Source organism: Aedes albopictus, chromosome 3 (assembly GCF_035046485.1).
Source record: "Aedes albopictus strain Foshan chromosome 3, AalbF5, whole genome shotgun sequence".
NCBI lineage: Eukaryota > Metazoa > Arthropoda > Insecta > Diptera > Culicidae > Aedes > Aedes albopictus.
In genome coordinates, this window is record NC_085138.1 from 379,029,493 (window position 1) to 379,054,586 (window position 25,094).

At 42.2% G+C, this 25,094-nt stretch overlaps 1 protein-coding gene across 6 annotated transcripts in view; it reads right to left on the reverse strand.

The window, feature by feature from the left end:
* The window catches only part of LOC109409926 (nephrin), an 851,818-nt gene that overhangs the window by 506,914 nt on the left and 319,810 nt on the right, over window positions 1–25,094 (reverse strand). For 5 of the 6 annotated variants that reach the window (XM_062855794.1, XM_062855793.1, XM_062855792.1 and 2 more), the window contains one exon: window positions 5,994–6,059. The exons of the other annotated variant lie outside the window; for it this stretch is intronic. In XM_062855794.1, coding sequence (XP_062711778.1) covers window positions 5,994–6,059 — 66 coding nt within the window. The remainder of the gene's footprint in view (window positions 1–5,993; window positions 6,060–25,094) is intronic. 6 annotated transcript variants of the gene reach the window in all.

Consider the following 25,094-nt stretch of genomic DNA (forward strand, 5'->3'; position numbering starts at 1 on the left):
GTCTATCGTTCGTGAAAATTCCTGAATATTTCTTAAAAAATAATCTGTTTTCCCAAAACTTATTACAAGTACAACAGGGCATATAGCTGAGTGACTGATAGAAACGAAATCTCATTTAAGCTTCCCGTTTCAAAACCAGATCACCAAATCTATTCCACGCTCCTCGCAAATCCCCAGCATAAAACTGCGCTTATCTCCAAACCGGAGGGCGTTTTCCGACTGTTATCGTTTGATTTTATGCCTTTTACCGAACCGCATTTGTTGAAATTGATGCAGCTAGATCGCGTCGCGAGAACTATCAATCGGTTAACGCCCCCCATCTGGAGGCACGCAATGGGACCGTTTTGCTCAACTAACGCCCATGGCACCACCAACTCCCGACTCCGACTCCGACGCCGATAAAAGTCAGCAGTAATTATAACCCACTGTTGCATAATTATAATAATGGCGTTCGCTCTTTGTGGGGCTTGGCTCTATGCAGCAGCTCCATGGATCGGTCTCATTTGAAAGGGTTTGGCCATTTTAGAATTGCAAAAATCTGTCGATTTGCAACCCCAGGATTGTTTGTTCTGGTGTATAGCTGGGAGCAGTTTCATGTTTGTTTCTGTGACTATTTTTGTTCAATTCATTTTTATTGAAATTTGAGTTCTAGCGAATGTGGTTGACCATTAATTAAGTTCAATAAGAATTTTGAAATAAAATAGAAAACTTAAAATCAAACGGGTCGCTACAAACATGTGAACCATTTTCTATTCACATAGCTCAAATATTATATAAAATAAATCCAAATTTGAAAAAAAAGAAAAATCGGAATAAAACCTTATAGAATACCGTCAAGGCGCCATTCACCGTGGGGGCTCCATTCACCGTGTGCCTTCGAATATTTTTTCATTATTTCCATATTATGATTGAATGATATGACAATTTTCCTTCAATTTCACCAATACAATGTTGTATTGGTGAAATTGCAGGGAAATTGTCATATCATTCAATCATAATATGGAAATAATGAAAACATATTCGAAGGCACACGGTGAATGGAGCCCCCACGGTGAATGGCGCCTTGACGGTATATGAAACTAAATAATTTTGAATATTAAAAAACAAGACAAAACAAAATAAAAACTTATAAATATTACAAACTAAACTTAAAAAAAAAAGAAAAAAAAATAGAAAAAAAATAAATAGAAAAGAAAAAAAAAGTTTGTGTTTTAAGGATACTCTTAACAGGGCAAGTATCGAGCCCTGATTCTATCAACATGATCTTGCTGACGTGCTAACTTTTATCATTAACAGAAAAATAAAAAAAAAAAACAAAAAATTAATAAAAATAAAATAAAAAAACCCTAATTAATCCACCTAGTGGTGATGGTGCCTTTCTCGTGCTTTTAAGTATCCTTTCAACAAAACTCAAGCGACATGTTGATGACATTGACATCAATACAAAATAAAAACTGCTTGCTAAATCAACTCAATATGGATACATTTTATATTAGCATTACATCCAATATTCAGAAAATATAAGACAACGATCCAAAATTCAAACCAAACAAGTGTCATGAAGCTGCAAAATTTTGAAACGTCATTTTAGATTTTTCGGTCATTATTTTTTGACTCCGGGTATCTACCCCAACTAAACTAAACGCCATCTTGAACATTGAGACACCATCTTGGATGTTCTGGTATTCATTTTTGGACTCCGTACCTAAAATTACATGAAATAATCGCCGTATTGAATTTTGGCATGTCGTCTATGATTTTCTGGTGACCAGTTTTGGACGAAGACCGGCATTCTTCCCCATTCCAATTATAGTCATATTGCAGACCTTGTGAAACAGTGCACAGCTTGGGTTTTCTGATCACAGATTTTGAATTCTGGACATGTTTCCATACAACACATGCCCATAATGCAAGAATTCAAAATCCTCGAAAAAAAGGCGCTAACTTGAATACGGGGCATTATCTTGGACTTTGGACCGCTATCTTGGATACTCTGGTGGACTCCGAACATATTTCCCATACCAAATACACTTATTTTACATAGTTTTAGAGCTCAAAATTCCTTTAAACAGCCGCCATCTTCTGTTCAAGGATGACACGATCAAATTCTTATTTTTCCATTCAACGTTGACCCATCCTGCTATAAATTTACACCTTAGGAATCTGAAATGGTGCGATTTGATGAAACCTATTCGTCACTGTTGTTCATGCCGAATGTTTATCAGGCCATTAAACAAAGCCACGATTTGATTTTTCACATGAACGTTGGTTCTGCTACACAACAGCTAGTCTTATGTGATCTAAAGCTATTTTCTTGTTAACCGTTTATTGGATAATCAAAAAATCTGCGATCTGATGTGTCGTATGTCGTTTTGTCGGGTTTGGTTCATTTTTATATATGGCAATTTTCGGTGGGATACCCGGATCTGATTCCATGACACTAACGGTTGTCCCAAATCTGGTCTGAGATAATTTTATTGCCAATTCTTCACCTTTACCCAACCACCGCGATTTGATATATCGCATGTATGGGTTTGATTCACCTTTACTTTTAACTATAGATAGTAGAGTAAACATAGATCCGCGGACACCGCTGACTAAAATGTTTCAAGCGTGTAAGTAGTAATGTTCAAGAGTGTGACGGTTGAATATGACGTCATGCGCTCCATTGATGTTGTCCAAATCGTGACGTCATGCTCGTTTGGATACAGATTTTGACATTCATCAACACGGATCTATGTTTACTCTACTATCTATACTTTTAACCACTTTCGAAACCACAGCCGAACTCGCAACACTACCGGGAATCTAATGTGGTCTGACCCTTTTTTTTATGTACCGCATCCATGGGTTTGGTTAAATTGTACATTTTACTACCCGGATCTGATTCCAAGTAACTACCGGCTGAACCAAATATGGTCTGACACTATTGTCTTGTTAACTGTTCATCGGTTAACCAATAACGCTGCAAATTGAAGGTCTCACATGCAGGGTTTGACCATTTCGACGGGACTCTCGGAACCAATTCCGGAACACTACCAGTTGTCTCTAGTGTGATCTAAGGCTATTTTCTTGCTAAGTGTTCATCAGGTTATCGCAAAAGCCACGATTTGATGTGTCACATACCTGGATTTGATTTACTTTTACATTTGGCCTCTTCCGGCCACTCAAAACCGATTCCGAAACACTTGCTGTCCGTTCATTAGGTAATCGAAAAAGCCGCTATTTGATGTGACGCATGTATGGGTATGTTGGGCTCCTTCAGATTTGACCACTTCTGCGGGAGCCCCGGAACCGGTTCCGGAACACTACTGGTTCAGATATGGTCTGAGATGATTTTCCTGCTCATTGTCCATCAGGTCATCGAAAATGCCGTGGTTTGATGTGTCGCATGCATAAGTTTGGTTCAATTGTATATTTGGCCACTTCCAGCGGGACGCCTAGATCCGGTTCCGGAACACTACCGGTTCAGATATTGTCTGAGACTGTTTTCCTGCTTATCGCTCATCAGATTATCTAAACTGCCGTGGTTTGATGTGTCGCAAGCATGGGTTTGGTTCAATTGTATTTTTGGCCACTTCCAGTGTGACGCCTAGAACCGGTTCCGGAACACTAGCGGTTCAAATATGGTCTGAGATGATTTTCCTGCTCATTGTCCATCAGGTCATCGAAAATGCCGGGGTTTGATGTGTCGCATGCATGGGTTTGGTTCAATTGTATATTTGGCCACTTCCAGCGGTGTGCCTAGAACCGGTTCCGGAACACTACCGGTTCAGATATGGACTGAGACTATTTTCCTGCTTGCCGCTCATCAGGTTATCGAAAATGCCGTGGTTTGATGTGTCGCATGCATGGGTTTGGTTCACTTGTATATTTGGTCACTTCCGGCGGGACACCCGGAACCGGTTCCGGTACATTACCGGTTCAGATATGATCTGGGACTATTTTCCTGCTTACCGCTCATCAGGTTATTGAAAATGCCGTGGTTTGATGTGTCGCATGCATAGGTTTGATGCATTTTCATATCTGGTCCCTTCCTGGGGTACCGTTCCGGAACACCTAAATGGCCATATCTCCGGAACGGCTGGACCGATCCGAACCATTTTCAATAGGAAACAATGGGACCAGATTCCGCGTCGAATGAACCGTCGGTCATTGAAATCGGTTGAGGTTTACTGCCAAAAAGTGATGTGAGTTTTTTTTGTACACACTCACACATACGCACACACACACGCACACACATACACACACACACACATACACACACACAGACATCACCTCAATTCGTCGAGCTGAGTTGATTGGTATATATGACTCGACCCTCCGGGGCTTCTATCAAAAAGTCATTTTTGGAGTGAACATATAGCCTTTCCGGTACACTTAGTGTACGAGAAAGGCAAAAATGAAAAAAATAAATAAAAAGAAAAAAAAAATTAAAAATGAACAAACAAGCAGACAAGAAATATTTAATTGCAAGAAAGTTCAGTTCCACCCTCGGAACACCCTCATGTTTTCTTTTACTATTGAAATAAGAAAAACTTTTAAAAATATTAAACGACACACTACGTGAATGACTCAAAATCCTCCTTCAGTTCCTATTATGCAGCATTCCTGTTGCACAAAACTGTTTCCATTTGCTTTGTGAGTGGTGGCCGACCGAGAGAGAGAAAACGTCTAGCAATTAAGTTGCACCCTGGGTCCGGATCGACCACAAAACCACATCCCAGCTAAGTGAAGTGGCGGGCGGTGCGGTACGGCCAGAGTGGAGGGGGCGTGAATAATCATAATTTCGAGAAGCTCAGCTCAGACCCAGACGCTTCCAGCTCCAGCAGTCAGTAGTAATGAGGGTTCTATGGTTCGCCCGCTTCTCACAATGCGCTCACCCACTGCACTGGAGAGTGCAGTTTGGCAAGTCGTCGCTCGCTTGAGATTTGCAAACTACCACCGCATGTAAGTTATTCACTTTTTAATGGCTGCGGCATGAATAAAAGATGGGAAAATTCCGCGCGTCGCTGGGTTGATTGCGTCCGGGCCTCGGACCATGGTGGGTGGGTGGCTGGTTCAATAAAGCATGCCACAAGCCGGGCGAAGGAGCTCTTTCGTTTGAATAATGGACGTTCTCAGTAGAGAGAGAGAAAAAAAAAAGAAAAATTTTGCTGGAAAACTTCAAGGTATGGCATTTTAATCACACCGTAATTGGGATTCAAAGCCAATCACTTTTCGATCAGTTTGGTTATAGGAATTCGGAGCAATGCAAACTGGTCGAAACCGTTTTACCTTTTCTGATGAGGTGCGGTCATTAGTGAGGATGGTCGGTCATTAGGGAGCTCTGTGGAACTCTGGTTGTAATGGGCTTGGGTACAATACAGCATCTTAAAATTATCCGTATACACATTTCAGAAAATTTATTATATGTTATTAATGAAAAAAAAAATAGTAACTCTAAGAGTTTTCCAGCTGAAAGATATTTGCCTACAGAATTCATTGATGGATTTTAATGAATTTGATCAGAAATTGTTTAACTAACCGTATTTTAATTTTAGTTAGAGATACCTCAGGATGAATATACGTCTCATTCATAATTGCAACATTCCAGAAGCAGCTTTTTTAAACAGTTTCAGAAAATTCTAGTGGAAACTCTTTCATCAGCAGCCACAGCAACCTTTCCAGTACCCAGTTTCATAAAAAAGATTTGAAACACTTACACGTGAAGTTATTGTAGAGAAGTTCCTGGTAAAATTGACCGTAGAAATTCCTACGAAATTCAGGGTTGTGAATTTGTTCTTAAAGTTTTTTATAGATTTTTTGATTTTTTTTTATTTTGATTTTGAGATTGAGATTCCGAAACAAAAGCATTTCAGAAGTCTAAATCAGCTTTCTTGGTACGGCAGTGTAAAGTGTACTGACTCTCGATGGTTATTTTTTCAGCTTTTCAAAAATATCCAGAAATGCTCAAGTAGTTTTGGCAACATTAACTTCTATTTGTTGTTTACCTGTCATACAGAAAAGCATTTCCGTGCTCATTTTTCTCATTTTGCACTTTGGTGGGAATGGCATACCTGAAAAGATACAAAGAAATGTTGTTATTGAGTATTGTCTTCTGAAGTCTTTAACTAGATTAATCTGGTGTTTAGTGAACTTTCAGTGGATATTTTCCTGGCTAGAATTTCGGTGTTGATCTCTGGAATACTACTGGTATGATTTTTGGTACATATTATAATTTGTAAATTGTCGTTGATTTTTTTCTCTTAGTTTTTTCAAAAGCTGTCCGTAGAATCCAGAATGAATTAATTTACTTAAAACAAGTTGTACACAGGGGCCCATATAGCCGAGGCGGTAAACGCACGGGTATTCAGCATGACCATGCTGAGGGTGACGGGTTCGATTCCCGGTCGGTCCAGGATCTTTTCGTAAAGGAAATTTCCTTGACTTCCTTGGGCATAGAGTATCTTCGTGCCTGCCACACGATATACACATGCAAAATGGTCATTGGCAGAGGAAGCTCTCAGTTAAAAACTGTGGAAGTGCTCATTGAACACTAAGCTGAGAAGCAGGCTTTGTCCCAGTGAGGACGTTACGCCAAGAAAAAAGAAGTTCTACACAGATCGAAAAAAGAGTGTAAAATTCTGTGACATATGATGCACATAATTGGAGCGTGGGATATCATAGAAGTTTACATGACATATCATGTAAAGTTCATAAAATATCATGTAAACTTCCATTATATGTCATGTAATTCAGCATGTTTTTGAGAGTTTACATGACTTATAACACAAATTTACATGATATATCATGTAATCCATCATAACATTAAGTTTGCATGAGTAAAATGAAGTTTACCAGACGTTAAAATCTCATTATTTTTATCTGTGTACACGGAAAAAAATATTCATGTAAAATTCAGCGAAAAATCATGCACGTAAAGGGATAGTCGCGTAACCGGTTGGTGTCCATGATGGTTTACGCGATAGTTGGCGGAAATTTTCACGAACGTCACGTAATTTAACATGATATCTCATGTAAATATGCACTAATCCTAGCATTCCCTTTATGTGCATGATTTTTCGCTGAATTTTACATGAATATTTTTTCTGTGTATACCATACACATGTATTTATCAAAGCTTATATGGCTGACTCTGGAAGGATCTGAGAAAAAAAAAACAGAAGTAAACTTCCATTGAAGATCTTGGAAAGTTTCAATGGAAATTTACTTCTGTTTTTTTTAAACATCAGCTGGCGATACAACAATTAATTGTGCCATGATTTGAGAAACGCTGTTTCAGACTATTTTTTTAAAAACTACATATCTGTTTATCAAATGTTTCTAAAAAATAAGAATTGAATTGGGTTTCCAGGATGTTTGAAGGCTCCCTAAAAGAAGAGGGTTCCAGGAAAGTTCAGGCGCGTTTCAGGGAGGCCATCGAGGCGGATTCAAAACGGTTTAACATTATTTCAAGTTATTCCAAGGCTCTAGAGAGATATCAGAGGAATTTAGTGGAAATCAGATACGATTCAAATGGTTAGAGGGGAGTCTCAGGCAGTTTCGAGGAGGTTATAGAGAGATCTGAGTTGTGTTTTAGGTTCCAGGGAGATATCTGAGTGTTTCATAAGGTTTCAAGTGGTTTCATAGAGGTTTCAAAAACTTTTTAGGGGTCGCACACTGTTTCCAAAGGCCCAATTTCGTCATCGAAATTGTTTTGGGCATGAAAAATTGATTTTAGAGGTGTGGTGTCTTCGAAGAAGTTGTTTGGTATATCAGAGCCCTTCTTTTGGAAGTATCACTAATGTGATTAATCCACCCAAAAGTGAGATAGAAATTCTATTTTTTTCATAAGTGAAGATAGCGTGTTTATGGCTTCAGCAAAGTTGTAGAAAATGTCATTATGAGAAAACTTGCCGAATAAACTTTTGCTCTATCTGCTAAATTTCTAGAGATATGGGCCATTATTTGTGAATGGCCTCTTAAAATCAGTTTTTTTGTTGTAACTTTTTCCAGACATTTTTGGGAATTTTCAAATGTTCTACAAAGTTATTTAGTATGACAAAATACGTATTTCTTTCTTCTGAAGACGGCAACATTGTATCTATGATAGTTTTTGAGATATTTACTAATTTATTTTGAAAAGTAGCATTTTTACGGTTTTGTGACATTTACAGAGGCAAAATGGGGCAAGATTTTTCAATTGAATATGAAAGAAGTTTATAATAGGTGTAAATTTTGTTTCAACTCAGGCTGGACACCTGCTTCCTTGACAGTAAAATTAAGCTATGAAATATTTTAGTTTGTAACTGAAATTTTCAAAAAACTCAAAAAGTATTGAAGATAGAACTTTGTCGTCTTTAAAGAGAAAACATGCATTTTATCATATATAATAAATTTGTAGAACATTTGAAAATTCCTAAAAATGTCTGAAAAAAGTTACAATGAAAAAAACTGATATTTAGGGGTCGTTAACAGAAAATGACCCATATCTTTCAAAACGGAGCAGATAGGACAAAAGTTTGTTGCAAGAAGTTGTTTGATAGACAAGAATCCTTCTTTTAAAAGTATTACTTTTGTTATCAATTCACCTAGTAGTGAGATTAAAATTCAGTGTTTACCATATGTGAATATTGTATACTGATGTCTTCAGGAAAGTTGTAGGAAATATCATTATAAGAAAACTTGCCGAACAAACTTTTGTTCTATATGCTCCATTTTGAAAGATATGGGTCATTTCCTGAAAATGACCCCTAAATATCAGTTTTTTCATTGTAACTTTTTCCAGACATTTTTAGGAATTTTTCAATGTTCTACGAAGTTATTAGATATGATGAAATACATGTTTTCTTTAAATACGACAAAGTTCTATCTTCAATACTTTTTGAGTTTTTTGAAAATTTTAGTTACGACCTAAAATATTTCATAGCTCAATTTTACTGTCAAGGAAGCAAGTGTCCAGCCTGAGTTGAAACAAAATGTACAACTATTTTAAACTTCTTTCATATTCAATTGAAAAATCTTGCCCCATTTTGCCTATGTAAACGTTACAAAGCCGTAAAAAAGGCAATTTTTTTAAATAAATTATTGAATATCTAAAAAACTATCAAAGATACAATGTAGCCGTCTTCAGACGAAACACGTATTTTGTCATACTAAATAACTTTGTAGAACATTTGAAAATTCCCGAACATGTCTGGAAAAAGTTGCAACGAAAAGGGGGTCTTTCACAAATAATGGCCCATCTCTCTAGAAATTGAGTAGATAGAGCAAAAGTCTGTTCGGCAAGTTTTCACATAATGACATTTTCTACAACTTTGCTGAAGACATAAACATGTTATCTTCGCTTATTAAAAAAATTGAATTTCTATCTCACTTTTAGGTGGATTAATCACATTAGTGATACTTCCAAAAGAAGGGCTCTGATATACCAAACAACTTCTTCGAAGGCACCAAATCTCTAAAATCAATTTTTCATGCCCAAAACAATTTCGATCACGAAATTGGGCCTTTGGAAACAGTGTGGGTCGGTTTAAAAGAGTTACAGGGCAGCTTTTGAACCCTCATGATCATGAGCCCCTTGCATTCCTCTTAGATCAACTAACTTGAACCCCCTCACAAAGCCCTAAATCGACCAGAAATCCCTTTGAAAACTCCTTACAATTCTCATGGAATCACTTGAAGACCACTTAACCCTCGAACAGTTCCGTCTTCGGTCACCCTCTGTGACACCGCGCACACGCTGTGTCCCACAAAAGCGTGCTGTTTTCATGGTACGTGTATACTCAGTGCACTACGCGACCACTCTCGGGTTAACGCTTCTGAAAAACCATGAAACCCATTAAAACTTTCTAAAGCGCATTTTAAACCCCATAATACCCTATCCGACCCCCTTAAACGTTTTCGAAACCCCATGAGACTCTCCGAGACTCCCAAATTGCCTTCAAACTAACTAAATGCTCATGAAGCCCACTGAGATCCTTCAAAACTCTCAGAAACGATCCTCAAACCTAATGAGGCCCCAATACGCCTGTAAAACTGAGATCCGCTGAAGTCTATTTTGGTCTCTTGAAATGTCCAAGAAGTTTCCCTTGAAACTCTTTTAAAGCCATTGGCACCTTCCAAAAAGTTCCTAGAATATGTGCTAGGTTGCTGAAACTCTGCGAAGTACATTTAAAAACAAACCTGAAATCCTCTGATGCCCCTGAAACTCTCTGACATTCTCTGAAACGACCTCTTAGCCTCCGTAGAAAGCCATAAAGTCCCGTGAAAACCCATGTAATTCCCCTGAAAAATATCTGGAACCCCGCTGAAATCCCCTAAAACAACCTTAGAACCCTTCTGATACACTTTGAAACCCCCATAGATGCTTTCTAGCGTCTCTAAAAACCTTCTTGAACCCTCATGAAACCCTTAGAATCCCCATGAAATTCCCAAAATCCTCTGAGAGGTTCCGAAATGCCCCCTAAAAATCCTCCTGATAATACCTACAACTCTCCAGTTAGGGGTCTCCAGCTAGCCTAGTGGTTAAGGCTATGGATCGCCAATCCGGAGACGGCGGATTAGATTCCTGGTCCGGTTGGGATAATTTTCTCGATTCCCTAGACATAGAGTATCATTGTACTTGCCTCACAATATACAAATTCATGCAATGGCAGGCAAAGAAAGCCCTTCAATTAATAACTGTGGAAGTGCTCAAAGAACACTAAGTTGAAGCGAGGCAGACCAAGTCCCGGTGGGGACGTAGAGCCATTTGAAAGAAGAAGAAGAAGAAGAACACCTAAATCTATCTTCAACGTCTCAGAAACCCTTTCTCAAACCATCCGAAACAACCTGAGGCCTTTCTGAAACCCATCTGGATCTTATTGAAAATCTTCTTGGACCCTTTGAAAGGCCGATATTCCTTAGGAAAAAAAAATCAAGCATATTTCTATACCATGGGCTGGGGGTACATCACCTTTGTGCTCTAATTCAGTCAATGCTTCAAATAAGAGAGCTCAGTACGTGATAATTGGTTTTGGCTGGTGTTTCAGGGGTGTTCTGATGGGCGTGTGTTTTCAAAGATATTTCAAGGAGGCCCCAGAAGGATTCAAGAGGGTTTCCTCAATCCTCATGGCTTCAGGAATGGTTAGGGGCATTTCAAGGTGGTTTCAGAGAAGTTCAGGGAGATTGAGGAGGCATCAGAAGCGTTTCAAATGGTTAAAAAGGGATTTCGTGGGGTTTCCATTTCATCAGGTGGAAATTAAGAGTGTTTGGAGCGACAGCAAAGTCAGGAAGATATTGAAAAATTTCACGGTTGATTCATGGAAGGTTCAAGGTAGTTTTCATGTCCTGTGGCCCTGGAGCCCCTTACCAACCTCTTGTTCCTAAAACCAATTAGAACCCCTTTCCAAAGCCCCCGAAACGCCCTCGAGTGACTTCATATTCCTCTGATAACTTCTCATATTACTCATGAGACGCTTAAAATCCTTTTACTAAGGCTCATAAAAAATAAAACTCCGTTAAACCTCCTAAAACGTTCAGTTTCAGAGGCGTTCTACAGATGTTTTTAGGGATTTCTAATGAAGTTTAACGTTGAAAACCCCTAAAACGCCTCTGAAACTCAATTCAACCTATTGAGGCTCTGTTGAATTCCCCTGATACACCATAAGGCCCTCCAAGCCCCCCAAAATGCCTTAACCTAAGCCTTTTTTGGTCTTAATTAACAAGATTTTGAACACGACGCTAGTTCCTCACAGTGCCTAAAAACACCTCTTGAGGCTTTCGAAAAGGTTCTGGCACCTTCTGAGATCTCCTGAAAAGATTCTGAGATCTTCTGAGATATTCCTGAAAACCACTCAAGGTACCTGGAACTCCCTGAACACAACTAAAACCAATCATGATTACCCCTAAGGACCCTTAAACTTCCTTAGACACTCCGAAAGGCTCTCGAAACATCCTAAAGACTATTGAATCCCCAAAATCCATCTGTAAGACCTTGAAACTCTCGTAGACTCTTTCAAGCACCCGTAAATTCCTCCTGAAACAACCTGAGATATCATGAAGCGCACCTGAAGCCCTACAAAACGTCCGGGAAACCCTCTGAGACACTCTGAAGCCCCTTAAACTCTCTAGGACGCTCTGGAATGTCCCTAAATTTCTCTTGAACCTATATACATAAATCGTCTTTGGAACCCCTCTGCCTATCATTTGGATCTTCTAAGAAGCCTTCAGAAATCCTCTCCGGACTTCCGGAGAAATCCTCTCCGGATTTCCGGAGGGAAATCCTCTCCGGATTTCCGGAGGGAAATCCTCTCCGGATTTCCGGAGGGAAATCCTCTCCGGATTTCCGGAGGGAAATCCTCTCCGGATTTCCGGAGGGAAATCCTCTCCGGATTTCCGGAGGGAAATCCTCTCCGGATTTCCGGAGGGAAATCCTCTCCGGATTTCCGGAGGGAAATCCTCTCCGGATTTCCGGAGGGAAATCCTCTCCGGATTTCCGGAGGGAAATCCTCTCCGGATTTCCGGAGGGAAATCCTCTCCGGATTTCCGGAGGGAAATCCTCTCCGGATTTCCGGAGGGAAATCCTCTCCGGATTTCCGGAGGGAAATCCTTTCCGGATTTCCGGAGGGAAATCCTCTCCGGATTTCCGGAGGGAAATCCTCTCCGGATTTCCGGAGGGAAATCCTCTCCGGATTTCCGGAGGGAAATCCTCTCCGGATTTCCGGAGGGAAATCCTCTCCGGATTTCCGGAGGGAAATCCTCTCCGGATTTCCGGAGGGAAATCCTCTCCGGATTTCCGGAGGGAAATCCTCTCCGGATTTCCGGAGGGAAATCCTCTCCGGATTTCCGGAGGGAAATCCTCTCCGGATTTCCGGAGGGAAATCCTCTCCGGATTTCCGGAGGGAAATCCTCTCCGGATTTCCGGAGGGAAATCCTCTCCGGATTTCCGGAGGGAAATCCTCTCCGGATTTCCGGAGGGAAATCCTCTCCGGATTTCCGGAGGGAAATCCTCTCCGGATTTCCGGAGGGAAATCCTCTCCGGATTTCCGGAGGGAAATCCTCTCCGGATTTCCGGAGGGAAATCCTCTCCGGATTTCCGGAGGGAAATCCTCTCCGGATTTCCGGAGGGAAATCCTCTCCGGATTTCCGGAGGGAAATCCTCTCCGGATTTCCGGAGGGAAATCCTCTCCGGATTTCCGGAGGGAAATCCTCTCCGGATTTCCGGAGGGAAATCCTCTCCGGATTTCCGGAGGGAAATCCTCTCCGGATTTCCGGAGGGAAATCCTCTCCGGATTTCCGGAGGGAAATCCTCTCCGGATTTCCGGAGGGAAATCCTCTCCGGATTTCCGGAGGGAAATCCTCTCCGGATTTCCGGAGGGAAATCCTCTCCGGATTTCCGGAGGGAAATCCTCTCCGGATTTCCGGAGGGAAATCCTCTCCGGATTTCCGGAGGGAAATCCTCTCCGGATTTCCGGAGGGAAATCCTCTCCGGATTTCCGGAGGGAAATCCTCTCCGGATTTCCGGAGGGAAATCCTCTCCGGATTTCCGGAGGGAAATCCTCTCCGGATTTCCGGAGGGAAATCCTCTCCGGATTTCCGGAGGGAAATCCTCTCCGGATTTCCGGAGGGAAATCCTCTCCGGATTTCCGGAGGGAAATCCTCTCCGGATTTCCGGAGGGAAATCCTCTCCGGATTTCCGGAGGGAAATCCTCTCCGGATTTCCAGGGAAATCCTCTCCGGATCTCCCGGGGAATTACTCTCCGGATTTCCAGGGGAATCCTCTCCGGATTTCCGGGGAAATCCTCTCCGGATTTCCGGGGAAATCCTCTCCGGATTTCCAGAGAAATCCTCTCCGGATTTCCAGAGAAATCCTCTCCGGATTTCCAGAGAAATCCTCTCCGGATTTCCGGCGAAATCCTCTTCGGATTTCCGGAGAAATCCTCTCCGGATTTCCGGAGAAATCCTCTCAGTTTTTTCGGAGAAATCCTCTCCGGATTTCCGAATAATTTCTTTAAATTCTAACCAAGATTTTCCTCAAGAAACTCCTGCGTACCACTCACCCAAACCAAAGCGCAAATACCAACAGGTTCATCATGCCTACGGCAGACTGTGCCACCTCACACGAGCACACGAGCTTATACGTTGCGATGCGATGCGATGATGCCAGGGGAAATAGTCCTGACCGGCAATCCAAATGTGAATAACGGGCGAAATAATTGAATCAAAACCTATCAATTTCGTTACTGCTTCCTGCTCGTCCTGCTGTCCATCGTCGTCATCAGCAAAACAACGGTCGATCGGTTGTTGAGGCTAAGGGCTCTCCACCGTTTCCGAGTTTCCCGTTTCCCATAGCCAGTGGAGCCAGAGCCAGAGGATAATCATTATTCCGGGCCGCCCGGTTCATTCGCACAATCCCAAGAGGTCAACCTCCTCCGTTCGGAAACGCATTCCCCCCCGGTCTACGCCGCCGCCTGCCGCAAACCGGATGTTATGTAAACAGTGATAAAACTAAATAATGTCTCTCGTTGTGTTCCGTTTCCGCTCGACACCACCGATGCGATGGAGAGCTATAGGACCGAGCGACCGACGACGTTCGAAGGCTGCTAATGGGAATCATTGTCATCGTTGCCATCGTCGTCGAAGAACCTGAGGCTCCCGGGGGCTGTTGTGTATCGTCGTCGTGACGCTAATTGTTGCTTATGGTTATGGTTACTGATGGCCGCAATACGAAACGAGCTCAAGCCAAGCAAAGAGCAGTACACGGACGGAACTTCAAAGACCCAACAGCAGCCAGCCAGAGCCAGCAGCGCAGCGGGTTGGGTTGAGTTGAGCGCGTGGGGATTTAGAGCTAGAGCTGGAGCTGCTGTGTGACACTTCGATCGGGGGAAAGACGATGCTGCGGTGCTACTTCTTCTTCCGAACAATGGCATACAAGACGTGCGAACATGCTAGGATGCTTGACTGCCCGTGCGGCTTCGCCGCGCCCGGAAGAGACCATCATGTTGGACTCAGCTCAGCACGGATGGGAAAAGTGTCGTAAGTCTTCGCCGCCACCGCCGGAGGAGGATGTCGCCGGGGGAGCGCTTGAGTGAGGAGATTATTGTCTAGAATGATTTCCGGAAGGGGAATTAGCGATCGATCCTGATTAGGTGTTGTCAGTGTTGAAGGAATTGTTTCGAAACAAATGGGACTTTATTAGAGATAGAAGAGAATCCAGTTACACAGATTTCCCTGCATATCCGGAGAGGATTGCTTTAGAAATCTGGAGAGAATTTTTCCGGAAATCTGGGGAGGATTTCTCCGGAAATCTGGGGAGGATTTCTCCGGAAATCTGGAGAAAATTTCTCCGGAAATCCGGAGAGGATTTCTCCCGGAATCCGGAGAGGATTTTTCCCGGAATCCGGAGAGGATTTCTCCCGGAATCCGGAGAGGATTTCTCCCGGAATCCGGAGAGGATATCTCCCGGAATCCGGAAAGGATTTCTCCCGGAATCCGGAGAGGATTTCTCCGGAAATCTGGAGAGAATCTCCCCTGGAAATCTTGAGAGGATTTCCCCTGGAAATCCGGAGAGGATTTCCCCTGGAAATCCGGAGAGAATTTCCGGAGAGGATTTCCCCAGGAAATCCGGAGAGGATTTCCCCTGGAAATCCGGAGAGGATTTCCCCTGGAAATCCGGAGAGGATTTCCCCTGGAAATCCGGAGAGGATTTCCCCTGGAAATCCGGAGAGGATTTCCCCTGGAAATCCGGAGAGGATTTCCCCTGGAAATCCGGAGAGGATTTCCCCTGGAAATCCGGAGAGGATTTCCCCTGGAAATCCGGAGAGGATTTCCCCTGGAAATCCGGAGAGGATTTCCCCTGGAAATCCGGAGAGGATTTCCCTGGAAATCCGGAGAGGATTTCCCTGGAAATCCGGAGAGGATTTCCCCTGGAAATCCGGAGAGGATTTCCCCTGGAAATCCGGAGAGGATTTCCCCTGGAAATCCGAAGAGGATTTCTCCAGAAATCCGGACAGGATTTCTCCGGAAATCCGGAGAGGATTTCCCCGGAAATCCGGACAGGATTTCTCCGAAAATCCGGACAGGATTTCCCCGGAAATCCGGAGAGGATTTCCCCGGAAATCCGGAGAGGATTTCCCCGGAAATCCGGAGAGGATTTCCCCGGAAATCCGGAGAGGATTTCCCCGGAAATCCGGAGAGGATTTCCCCGGAAATCCGGAGAGGATTTCCCCGGAAATCCGGAGAGGATTTCCCCGGAAATCAGGAGAGGATTTCCCCGGAAATCCGGAGAGGATTTCCCCGGAAATCCGGAGAGGATTTCCCCGGAAATCCGGAGAGGATTTCCCCGGAAATCCGGAGAGGATTTCCCCGGAAATCCGGAGAGGATTTCCCCGGAAATCCGGAGAGGATTTCCCCGGAAATCCGGAGAGGATTTCCCCGGAAATCCGGAGAGGATTTCCCCGGAAATCCGGAGAGGATTTCCCCGGAAATCCGGAGAGGATTTCCCCGGAAATCCGGAGAGGATTTCCCCGGAAATCCGGAGAGGATTTCCCCGGAAATCCGGAGAGGATTTCCCCGGAAATCCGGAGAGGATTTCCCCGGAAATCCGGAGAGGATTTCCCCGGAAATCCGGAGAGGATTTCCCCGGAAATCCGGAGAGGATTTCCCCGGAAATCCGGAAAGGATTTCCCCGGAAATCCGGAAAGGATTTCCCCGGAAATCCGGAGAGGATTTCCCCGGAAATCCGGAGAGGATTTCCCCGGAAATCCGGAGAGGATTTCCCCGGAAATCCGGAGAGGATTTCCCCGGAAATCCGGAGAGGATTTCCCCGGAAATCCGGAGAGGATTTCCCCGGAAATCCGGAGAGGATTTCCCCGGAAATCCGGAGAGGATTTCCCCGGAAATCCGGAGAGGATTTCCCCGGAAATCCGGAGAGGATTTCCCCGGAAATCCGGAGAGGATTTCCCCGGAAATCCGGAGAGGATTTCCCCGGAAATCCGGAGAGGATTTCCCCGGAAATCCGGAGAGGATTTCCCCGGAAATCCGGAGAGGATTTCCCCGGAAATCCGGAGAGGATTTCCCCGGAAATCCGGAGAGGATTTCCCCGGAAATCCGGAGAGGATTTCCCCGGAAATCCGGAGAGGATTTCCCCGGAAATCCGGAGAGGATTTCCCCGGAAATCCGGAGAGGATTTCCCCGGAAATCCGGAGAGGATTTCCCCGGAAATCCGGAGAGGATTTCCCCGGAAATCCGGAGAGGATTTCCCCGGAAATCCGGAGAGGATTTCCCCGGAAATCCGGAGAGGATTTCCCCGGAAATCCGGAGAGGATTTCCCCGGAAATCCGGAGAGGATTTCCCCGGAAATCCGGAGAGGATTTCCCCGGAAATCCGGAGAGGATTTCCCCGGAAATCCGGAGAGGATTTCCCCGGAAATCCGGAGAGGATTTCCCCGGAAATCCGGAGAGGATTTCCCCGGAAATCCGGAGAGGATTTCCCCGGAAATCCGGAGAGGATTTCCCCGGAAATCCGGAGAGGATTTCCCCGGAAATCCGGAGAGGATTTCCCCGGAAATCCGGAGAGGATTTCCCCGGAAATCTGGAGAGGATTTCCCCGGAAATCCGGAGAGGATTTCCCCGGAAATCCGGAGAGGATTTCCCCGGAAATCCGGAGAGGATTTCCCCGGAAATCCGGAGAGGATTTCCCCGGAAATCCGGAGAGGATTTCTCCAGGAAATCCGGAGAGGATTTCTCCGGAAAGCCGGAGAGGATTTCTCCGGAAATCCGGAGAGGATTTCTCCGGAAATCCGGAGAGGATTTCTCCGGAAATCCGGACAGGATTTCTCCGGAAATCCGGACAGGATTTCTCCGGAAATCCGGACAGGATTTCTCCGGAAATCCGCTCAGGATTTCTCCGGAAATCCCGACAGGATTTCTCCGGAAATCCCGACAGGATTTCTCCGGATCTCCCGACAGGATTTCTCCGGAAATCCCGACAGGATTTCTCCGGAAATCCCTACAGGATTTCTCCGGAAATCCCGACAGGATTTCTTCGGAAATCCCGACAGGATTCTCCGGCAATCCGGACAGGATTTCTCCGGAAATTCGAACAGGATTTCTCCGGAAATCCGAACAGGATTGCTCCGGAAATCCGAACAGGATTGCTCCGGAAATCCGAACAGGATTGCTCCGGAAATCCGAACAGGATTTCTCCGGAAATCCGGACAGTTTTTCTCCGTAAATCCTGACACGTGAAGCGACCCCCGGGTAGGATTTCTCCAGAAATCTGGGCAGGATTTCCCCGGAAATCCGGAGAGGATTTCCCCGGAAATCCGGACGGGATTTCCCCGGAAATCCGGAGAGTGTTTCCCCGGAAATCCGGAGAGTATTTCCCCGGGAATCCGTAGAGAATTTCCCCGGAAATCCGGAGAGAATTTCTCCGGAAATCCGGAGAGGAGTATAACGACTGAAATCCTATTTCCTCCCGATTCTCTTGTGGTCGGTACTGCCTTAAGGAGTACATGGACGCCACCTTATACTGCAGACAAACTTTCCGCCGAAGTCGTTTGATACAATAATCAATTTGCAGTCGAGTAACCAACCGTTCAAGGGCACACAGCCAGCAGAGCCAACATTATTTTTAGGCAAAGTGCTGCGATGGTCGTAAAATTTCCTAGCTTGTACAACATCACCGTACATGAAGGAAGAGTCTCCTTTTGGGGGTGAGGGAAGTTGACGTAACTTAAGACCAACCATTTCGCCACATCCACACATTTCTTCTGCAGCTAGGAGGGCACGAGACGATGCGGTGGTGGGGTAAGAGGTACATGTGTGTAGGACGCCTTCAGTGAAATAAAACTCAATATCCTGTAACAAAGTAGAATATCCGTTCGTTTCGTACTGCTGCTGCGAGCCAGACGTCGATGATGCTGCCAGCAGGCTTACTGCTGTTGCTGCTACTGATGGCATACCTACTTGAAGGATCTTGCACGAGGACGATGACGACGACGGCCTGCTCGGCGATATATGACCGCATTAGACACGGATGGTGGCTCCTCACTACTACCGGGCGGGCGGGCGATAGCTTCGGCGGCTGTTGTTGCAACAAAAGTGAAAAAGGCAATGTGCTGTGAAGCTGTGAATGCGGCTGCTTCGGAGTGCTTTGGATGGTTCAGTATAGAAGAGGATATTTTTACAAGAAATTTAGTTATTCGACCTTGATCGAGTTTTGGAACAATCCAAGTTCCGAAAGTAAAAACATTGGATGAATTCAATTTGGGTAAACACAACATAATACTGTATAGTTCTTTGATATTATTTCATTAAAAGAAAGTGGAATGATGGAATGTAACCGATTGCTGGAAAAATATTGAAGATTTTTTATTAAGTTATATTAGGAATATCGGAGATATAAATGGATATGTACATCATAATTTGTTTTTATTTTCGTGTTTTGTTTAAAATATTTCGGTTTTTATTATTGCTGAACATTTTTGTAACTTCTATTTTGGTCATATAATCCACTCAATCACAAAGTTTACTAAATTTTTTAAAGTTCAGTCACGATGACCTTATTTCGACGAAAGTCCACTTCAACTTCGATGAATTGTGAATTGGAGCCTTCATTGAATTTTTACACCATTCCATGCCACTCATGGTAAAAAATAATCCAACTTTGACAGCCTCTTCAACCGTCAAGCCTATGTCCAACAACACTCAAAGCAAGACCAGGGGACTCACTTGTGCTTTCAGTCATCCGAGGATTGGGCTTGACTCCAAGCCCGGGAAAAATCCAAACAAATCAACGGCCAACAAATTTCCGTTTGTATTCCCACATCGTCGTCAACGACGATGGCGACGACGACGTCCTACGTCCTAGTCGTCATCGTCTTCTTGGTCCTGTCCAAGTGACAGCCACTGTCCAAATCAAACACTCTTCGCGGCTCTGTTTTCCCACTTCAGGGACCCAGCAGCAACAGCAACAGCGCCGGGAGCATGTTTTTCCACATTTTTTCACCGTCCATCCATCCGGTGGCAGCAGTAGCAGCCGGAAAAATAGCGCGCCTAGTGCGGGAAGTGGCATCTCAAGAGATTCGCGTTCATTCGCCCAGGGGAGGGATCAGAGGAGCGAAGCGCAATGTTGGTTCCTTCTGTTTCCAAGTGATTTTCTATTGATTGTCGTCGTGTCATGTGCTTAGCACAGAGGTTTTCAATCAGGGGATGAATTGATGGAATCGGGACGATCCATGAAATTGATGTGAAAGACAATGAGAGCGTTTTCTAGACTCGAATAATAGCATAAAACAAGCTCACCAATTTATCTTGAAAGAATGCCTGTATTGATTCTTAAGGAACTTGTTCATTTATTGATCCCTTTTTTATTTATTTGAGGAATACCTACTAGTCTAAGTCTAAGCGGAATTGCAGGAAGTTTAAAGAATAAGTTTAAAGAATAAAATAAAATTTTCAGAAATTTCAGGGGCAGTTTTTGAAGGTGTTTTTACAAAACGGATTCTAAACAAAATTCAAGGAGAAATTTAAAAGAAATTCGAAAATAAATTTATGAAATTTATTTCTGGCTAAATCCAGAAAGAATACCTAGAGGAATTCCAAGAGGAATTTCTTGAGACATTCTGAAAGTAATATTTTATGATTTTTGTACAGTCTTGGAAAATTAAAAAAAAAACGGTTGAACATTTGTAGTATGTAGTAAATGTTGTTATAATACTGAAACAACTTTAAGAAACATGGCATGTCAATTTTGTGGATTTTTCGAAAAATTCCATAATACATTTTTTGCCGCAGTTTCGAAAAAATATATTTGTTTTTGGTTTATTTCGTCTTCGACAACTTCTCTAAAACTCAAAACTAAGGCGCGGCATAGCTTTCGAAAGTTATTGAGAAGTCGAATTCGAATGCTCTTCTGGTTTCAAATCACATGAAGAAGATAAACATCTGAGTTTTTGCCAAAATAAAATTTAGATTTGAGGCAGCACAAATACGTTAAAATTGAAATGTCAAGTAATGAAAAGGCACTTAAAGAGCCATAACATTCTCAATTTTGAAACAATGTTAAATTTGTTTTTTTTTTTCATAAATCTCTTTCAAATTGATTTGTAATGATTTTTTCAGAATGACGCAGAACATGAGAGCGAGACTTTTTTCTTTTTATTTTTTTTTTCATTTTATTTAAAATTTCAAATATAGAGCCCGGAAACTTTTCAACTGCTAGACCAATTTATTTTTTTAGCATGCTTTTTACATATTTTTGTCTATCAAAAAATCCATTTTTATAAGGAAATGAGAATTTCGGCTGTTTTCATGCAATGTCTTAAAATGAAAAAAATAAATCATTCTGAATAAAAATGAGGGGATCCTAGGTTTTGGGAGTGTTTTTACTATAAAATATATGTTCAAAATGCCAGTTAAAAAATAATTAAAAAAAAAATATTACACTGCACCATTTGGCATAACAAGGCCAGTTGGTATAACAAGGATAATGCACATTCTTACCAAGAAAGCTGTACCACTTCATAGCGGATGTGGAGTCTATCATCAAGAGCAGCAATGATACCACCGACGAAATGATACAGCCGTACAGGAACATACTCGATGTGTCGTAGCAAATCAGATCCAGAACTACCTACACAGGATGCGGAATGGAAACACGAACGACCCGAAGGCAAAATTCCACCACAATGCAAAAAAAACGTACCAGGGACTTCTTCAAAGCACATCCTGGAATCATCGTGGTGAATTCGGACAAAGGCAACAGGACTGTGGTGATGGAGCGGGTAGACTACACGTCCAAGACGAAAAGTCTCCTGGAGGACAGCGAAACGTCATAAAATCGGCTCGTAAAATGGACTATTTGCCTTGACTTGTTCTGGGAAATAACAGAGTTCTGTATAGATGCCAGTTATTTCATGTTCGAAGCAAATCTTCGATACCGCAATAGGAAACCCTCTTTCGCCGATTATTGCTGAGTACGTGAATGAAGACCTTGTTGATAATGCCGTGGCCGGCAGCGCAGTCTTGATTCCGTTCCAGAAAAAAATACGTCAATGACCTGTTCTTGGCGCTTCTAGTTGAAAAAGTTGAAGATGTTCTCAACGTCTTCAATCAACAAAACGAACACATCCAGTTCACGGTCAAAAAAGAGGAAAACAGCCGACTACCGTTTCTCGATATGCTGCTGGTACGTCAAGAGGACCGCACAATAAAAACGGAATGGTACAGGAAAGCAATTGCGTAGGGCAGATTCCTGAATGTTCCTACTCGGGACATCCAATGAGCTTGAAGATGAACGTCACCTTCAATTTTGCCAAACGGGTCCTCCAGTTCTCGACAAACCTTAGCCTGAAACAAGCAAAAACGATAATTTTCGGGCTCCTGAGGATCAATGACTACCATGCAAACATCACCAACCGAGTAATACATCGCGCAAGTGGAAATACGACCAACGAAACAGCTATGGAAGTAAGTAGTATCGAAAATGAACACGAAGAACCGACAAAAACATACTACTCACTCACAAACATACACGGTCTGACACAAACAATAACAAAAACATTGCGTCGAGAATTCCCAAATGCACATATAGCAAGCAAGCAGCACAAACACATTGACTCGTTGCTTCCAACGGTGAAGAACACAACACCGATGGAAGATCGCCACAATGTTATTTACCAGGTAGACTGTGCCGATTGTGATGCTTGCTATATCCTTATGACAACACAGAAGCGCAAGGCACGACTATCATAAAACAAATCAAACATGAACAAGCTACAAACACTATGGAATGCGGGTCACACAACCGAAGATACTGCTATCAAGGGAATAATGAAAACAACAGCTCTCGTGAATCACACAGCCTTGGTGAACCACAATTTTAAGCTCAGCGAAACTAGGATTTTGAACACTGCACACAAGAGGAGAAATTTGCCGATTCTAGAAAGCTGTCACATAAACAACACTCCTAACGCAGTGAACAAACGGACGGACACGGACAACCTATACGTCGCTTATGCTGTAACACGACGATATAACTAACGCAACGATCTTTACAACATAAACTTTATTAACGAAAAAACATACAAATCTTAACCGTTCTGCAGTTTACTTAATACTAAATTAGGTAGTTGAACTTCTATCGGTGGCTCTCTCCAACGGTCAGACACAGTAGTAGGATGGTCAGCTTTAAATCTGTACGTCTTACCAGACCGACAAACGTACGATTTTCGATAGTCGTCACAACTCCCCCTCTCGAGGCTGTGAGGTAGAGTATCGCACATAGCAGCCGAAATATCAGTATCACTTTCTGCAGTCTCTTCTGCTATATTTAACGCAGAAGTTTTGCATTGGATGAAGAATATTCAGCAGAACCAAAGAACACGAAATAACTGATCAAAACAAACATGAAAAAGTGTTGTAAACACACACATACACATGCACACGATCGGGAAAGGTTTCACCACTCACATCGAAACAATGAAGATCTTACACACACTCTAGAATAAGAATCAGAAAAGAGTCAAAAAGCAATGGTGATAGATCAAGTGACGGGTACTAAATCCCAGTGCGGCTTTGAAAAGAGCTTTTCCACGGTTAGGCTTACACCGAAACCGTCCATTTTGGCGAGGGAGTAAGTTTTCAAAATTTCACTTTTTTAAACAGAAACTCTCTACCGACGTATGAATGGTTCCACAGAACCACACTGGACAAACATTGTGTAAAAATCGGTAAAAATTGAATAAATTGTAATTTGTAATTTTTGTCTAATTGATTTAATAAATAATCTTTAAGAGTCCCAGAAGAAGGTCCCAAACGGACCGAATCGTCGGACAAGATATAATAGCACTACATATTTTAATTCTTTGTAAATACTGGAAAGCCATTCTCCTAAAGCTCTTCGTGTTCTACCAAATGGCTATTATGCCAAACGGCGTCATGCCAAATGGCAATATGTCAAATCATCAATATGATTCTTAGTATTTGAGCTTATGTGAAAGCTGTCAAAAATGATCCTAAGCTTCAATTTCCCATGACAAAGCCATGTTTTATTAAAATGAAAAGCCAAGCCAATACCACTTGCTGAATATTTTAACAAGTAGCTTGTTCAGGACATATTAAAGCGATAAAAATAACTGCAAGAGTACGCGAGAAAATTGAATTTGGTCAAGCATTTAAAAAGTTAAAGGAAGGAAAAAAATGTTGAAAAACTCATGTTTTGCGTTATTTTGTAAAAACTTAGTGTTCTACGAGTTTATTCTTAAATCAAATTAAAGGGAATTCATAAAAATAAGACTAAAAATCGGTTGAAAATTCAGAAAGATACCACAGTTAAAATAAAAGCACCTTTTTATTATTTGGAAATAAAAACCGCATAACTTTGCCCCACCTCTAAATCTCAATATTTTTAGCTCAACCTCAGAGGTTTTTGAATTCATGAGAGCATGCGAACAACTTTTGAAAATAAGGCAAAATTTAAGAAAATGTTCGAAATGTTGCTTTTTATATATTTCTAAATAATCCTAGGGTAACATTTTATGGGAAAAAATCTCAAAAAGCTTAAGTTTCTGGAAAGAAACAAATATAACCGTTTAGAACGAGCAGTTATGAGGAAAAGTCATGAGAAATATTTTGTACTTATACTTTTAAATAATAGAAAAATCGTTCCATCGTAGATCTGGTGATGCCTGTGTGGCTTTTCAATTTATTCCTGAAAGATGCATTATTTTTTTTAATTTTGATAAAAATTTCAATAATTTGAAATCACTAGCCATAAAAGAAATCCAAAGAATTTATTTTCAAATATAATTTTAGTTTTAGTACGGGATGAATGACCCATAAAAGGTTAAAATCCCTGGTAATAAACAAACAAACAAACAATTTTAGTTTTATAAAACCAAAATTAATACAAAATCTCATTAGAGAAGGTTTAAATCTGCTTAAGTAATGCAGAGAGTTTTGAAAAATGAAATATTTACAAGATTGAGGCAATTGTAATGAGAAAAGTTTTAGGTGTTTTATTCATTCCATACCAACCATTAGTTGAAGGTTTGAAACTTCAAAATCTGCGATCGAAAATCGTAATAGTTTGAAATTACTCTTATATGTATTTATTTTTTATTTTTA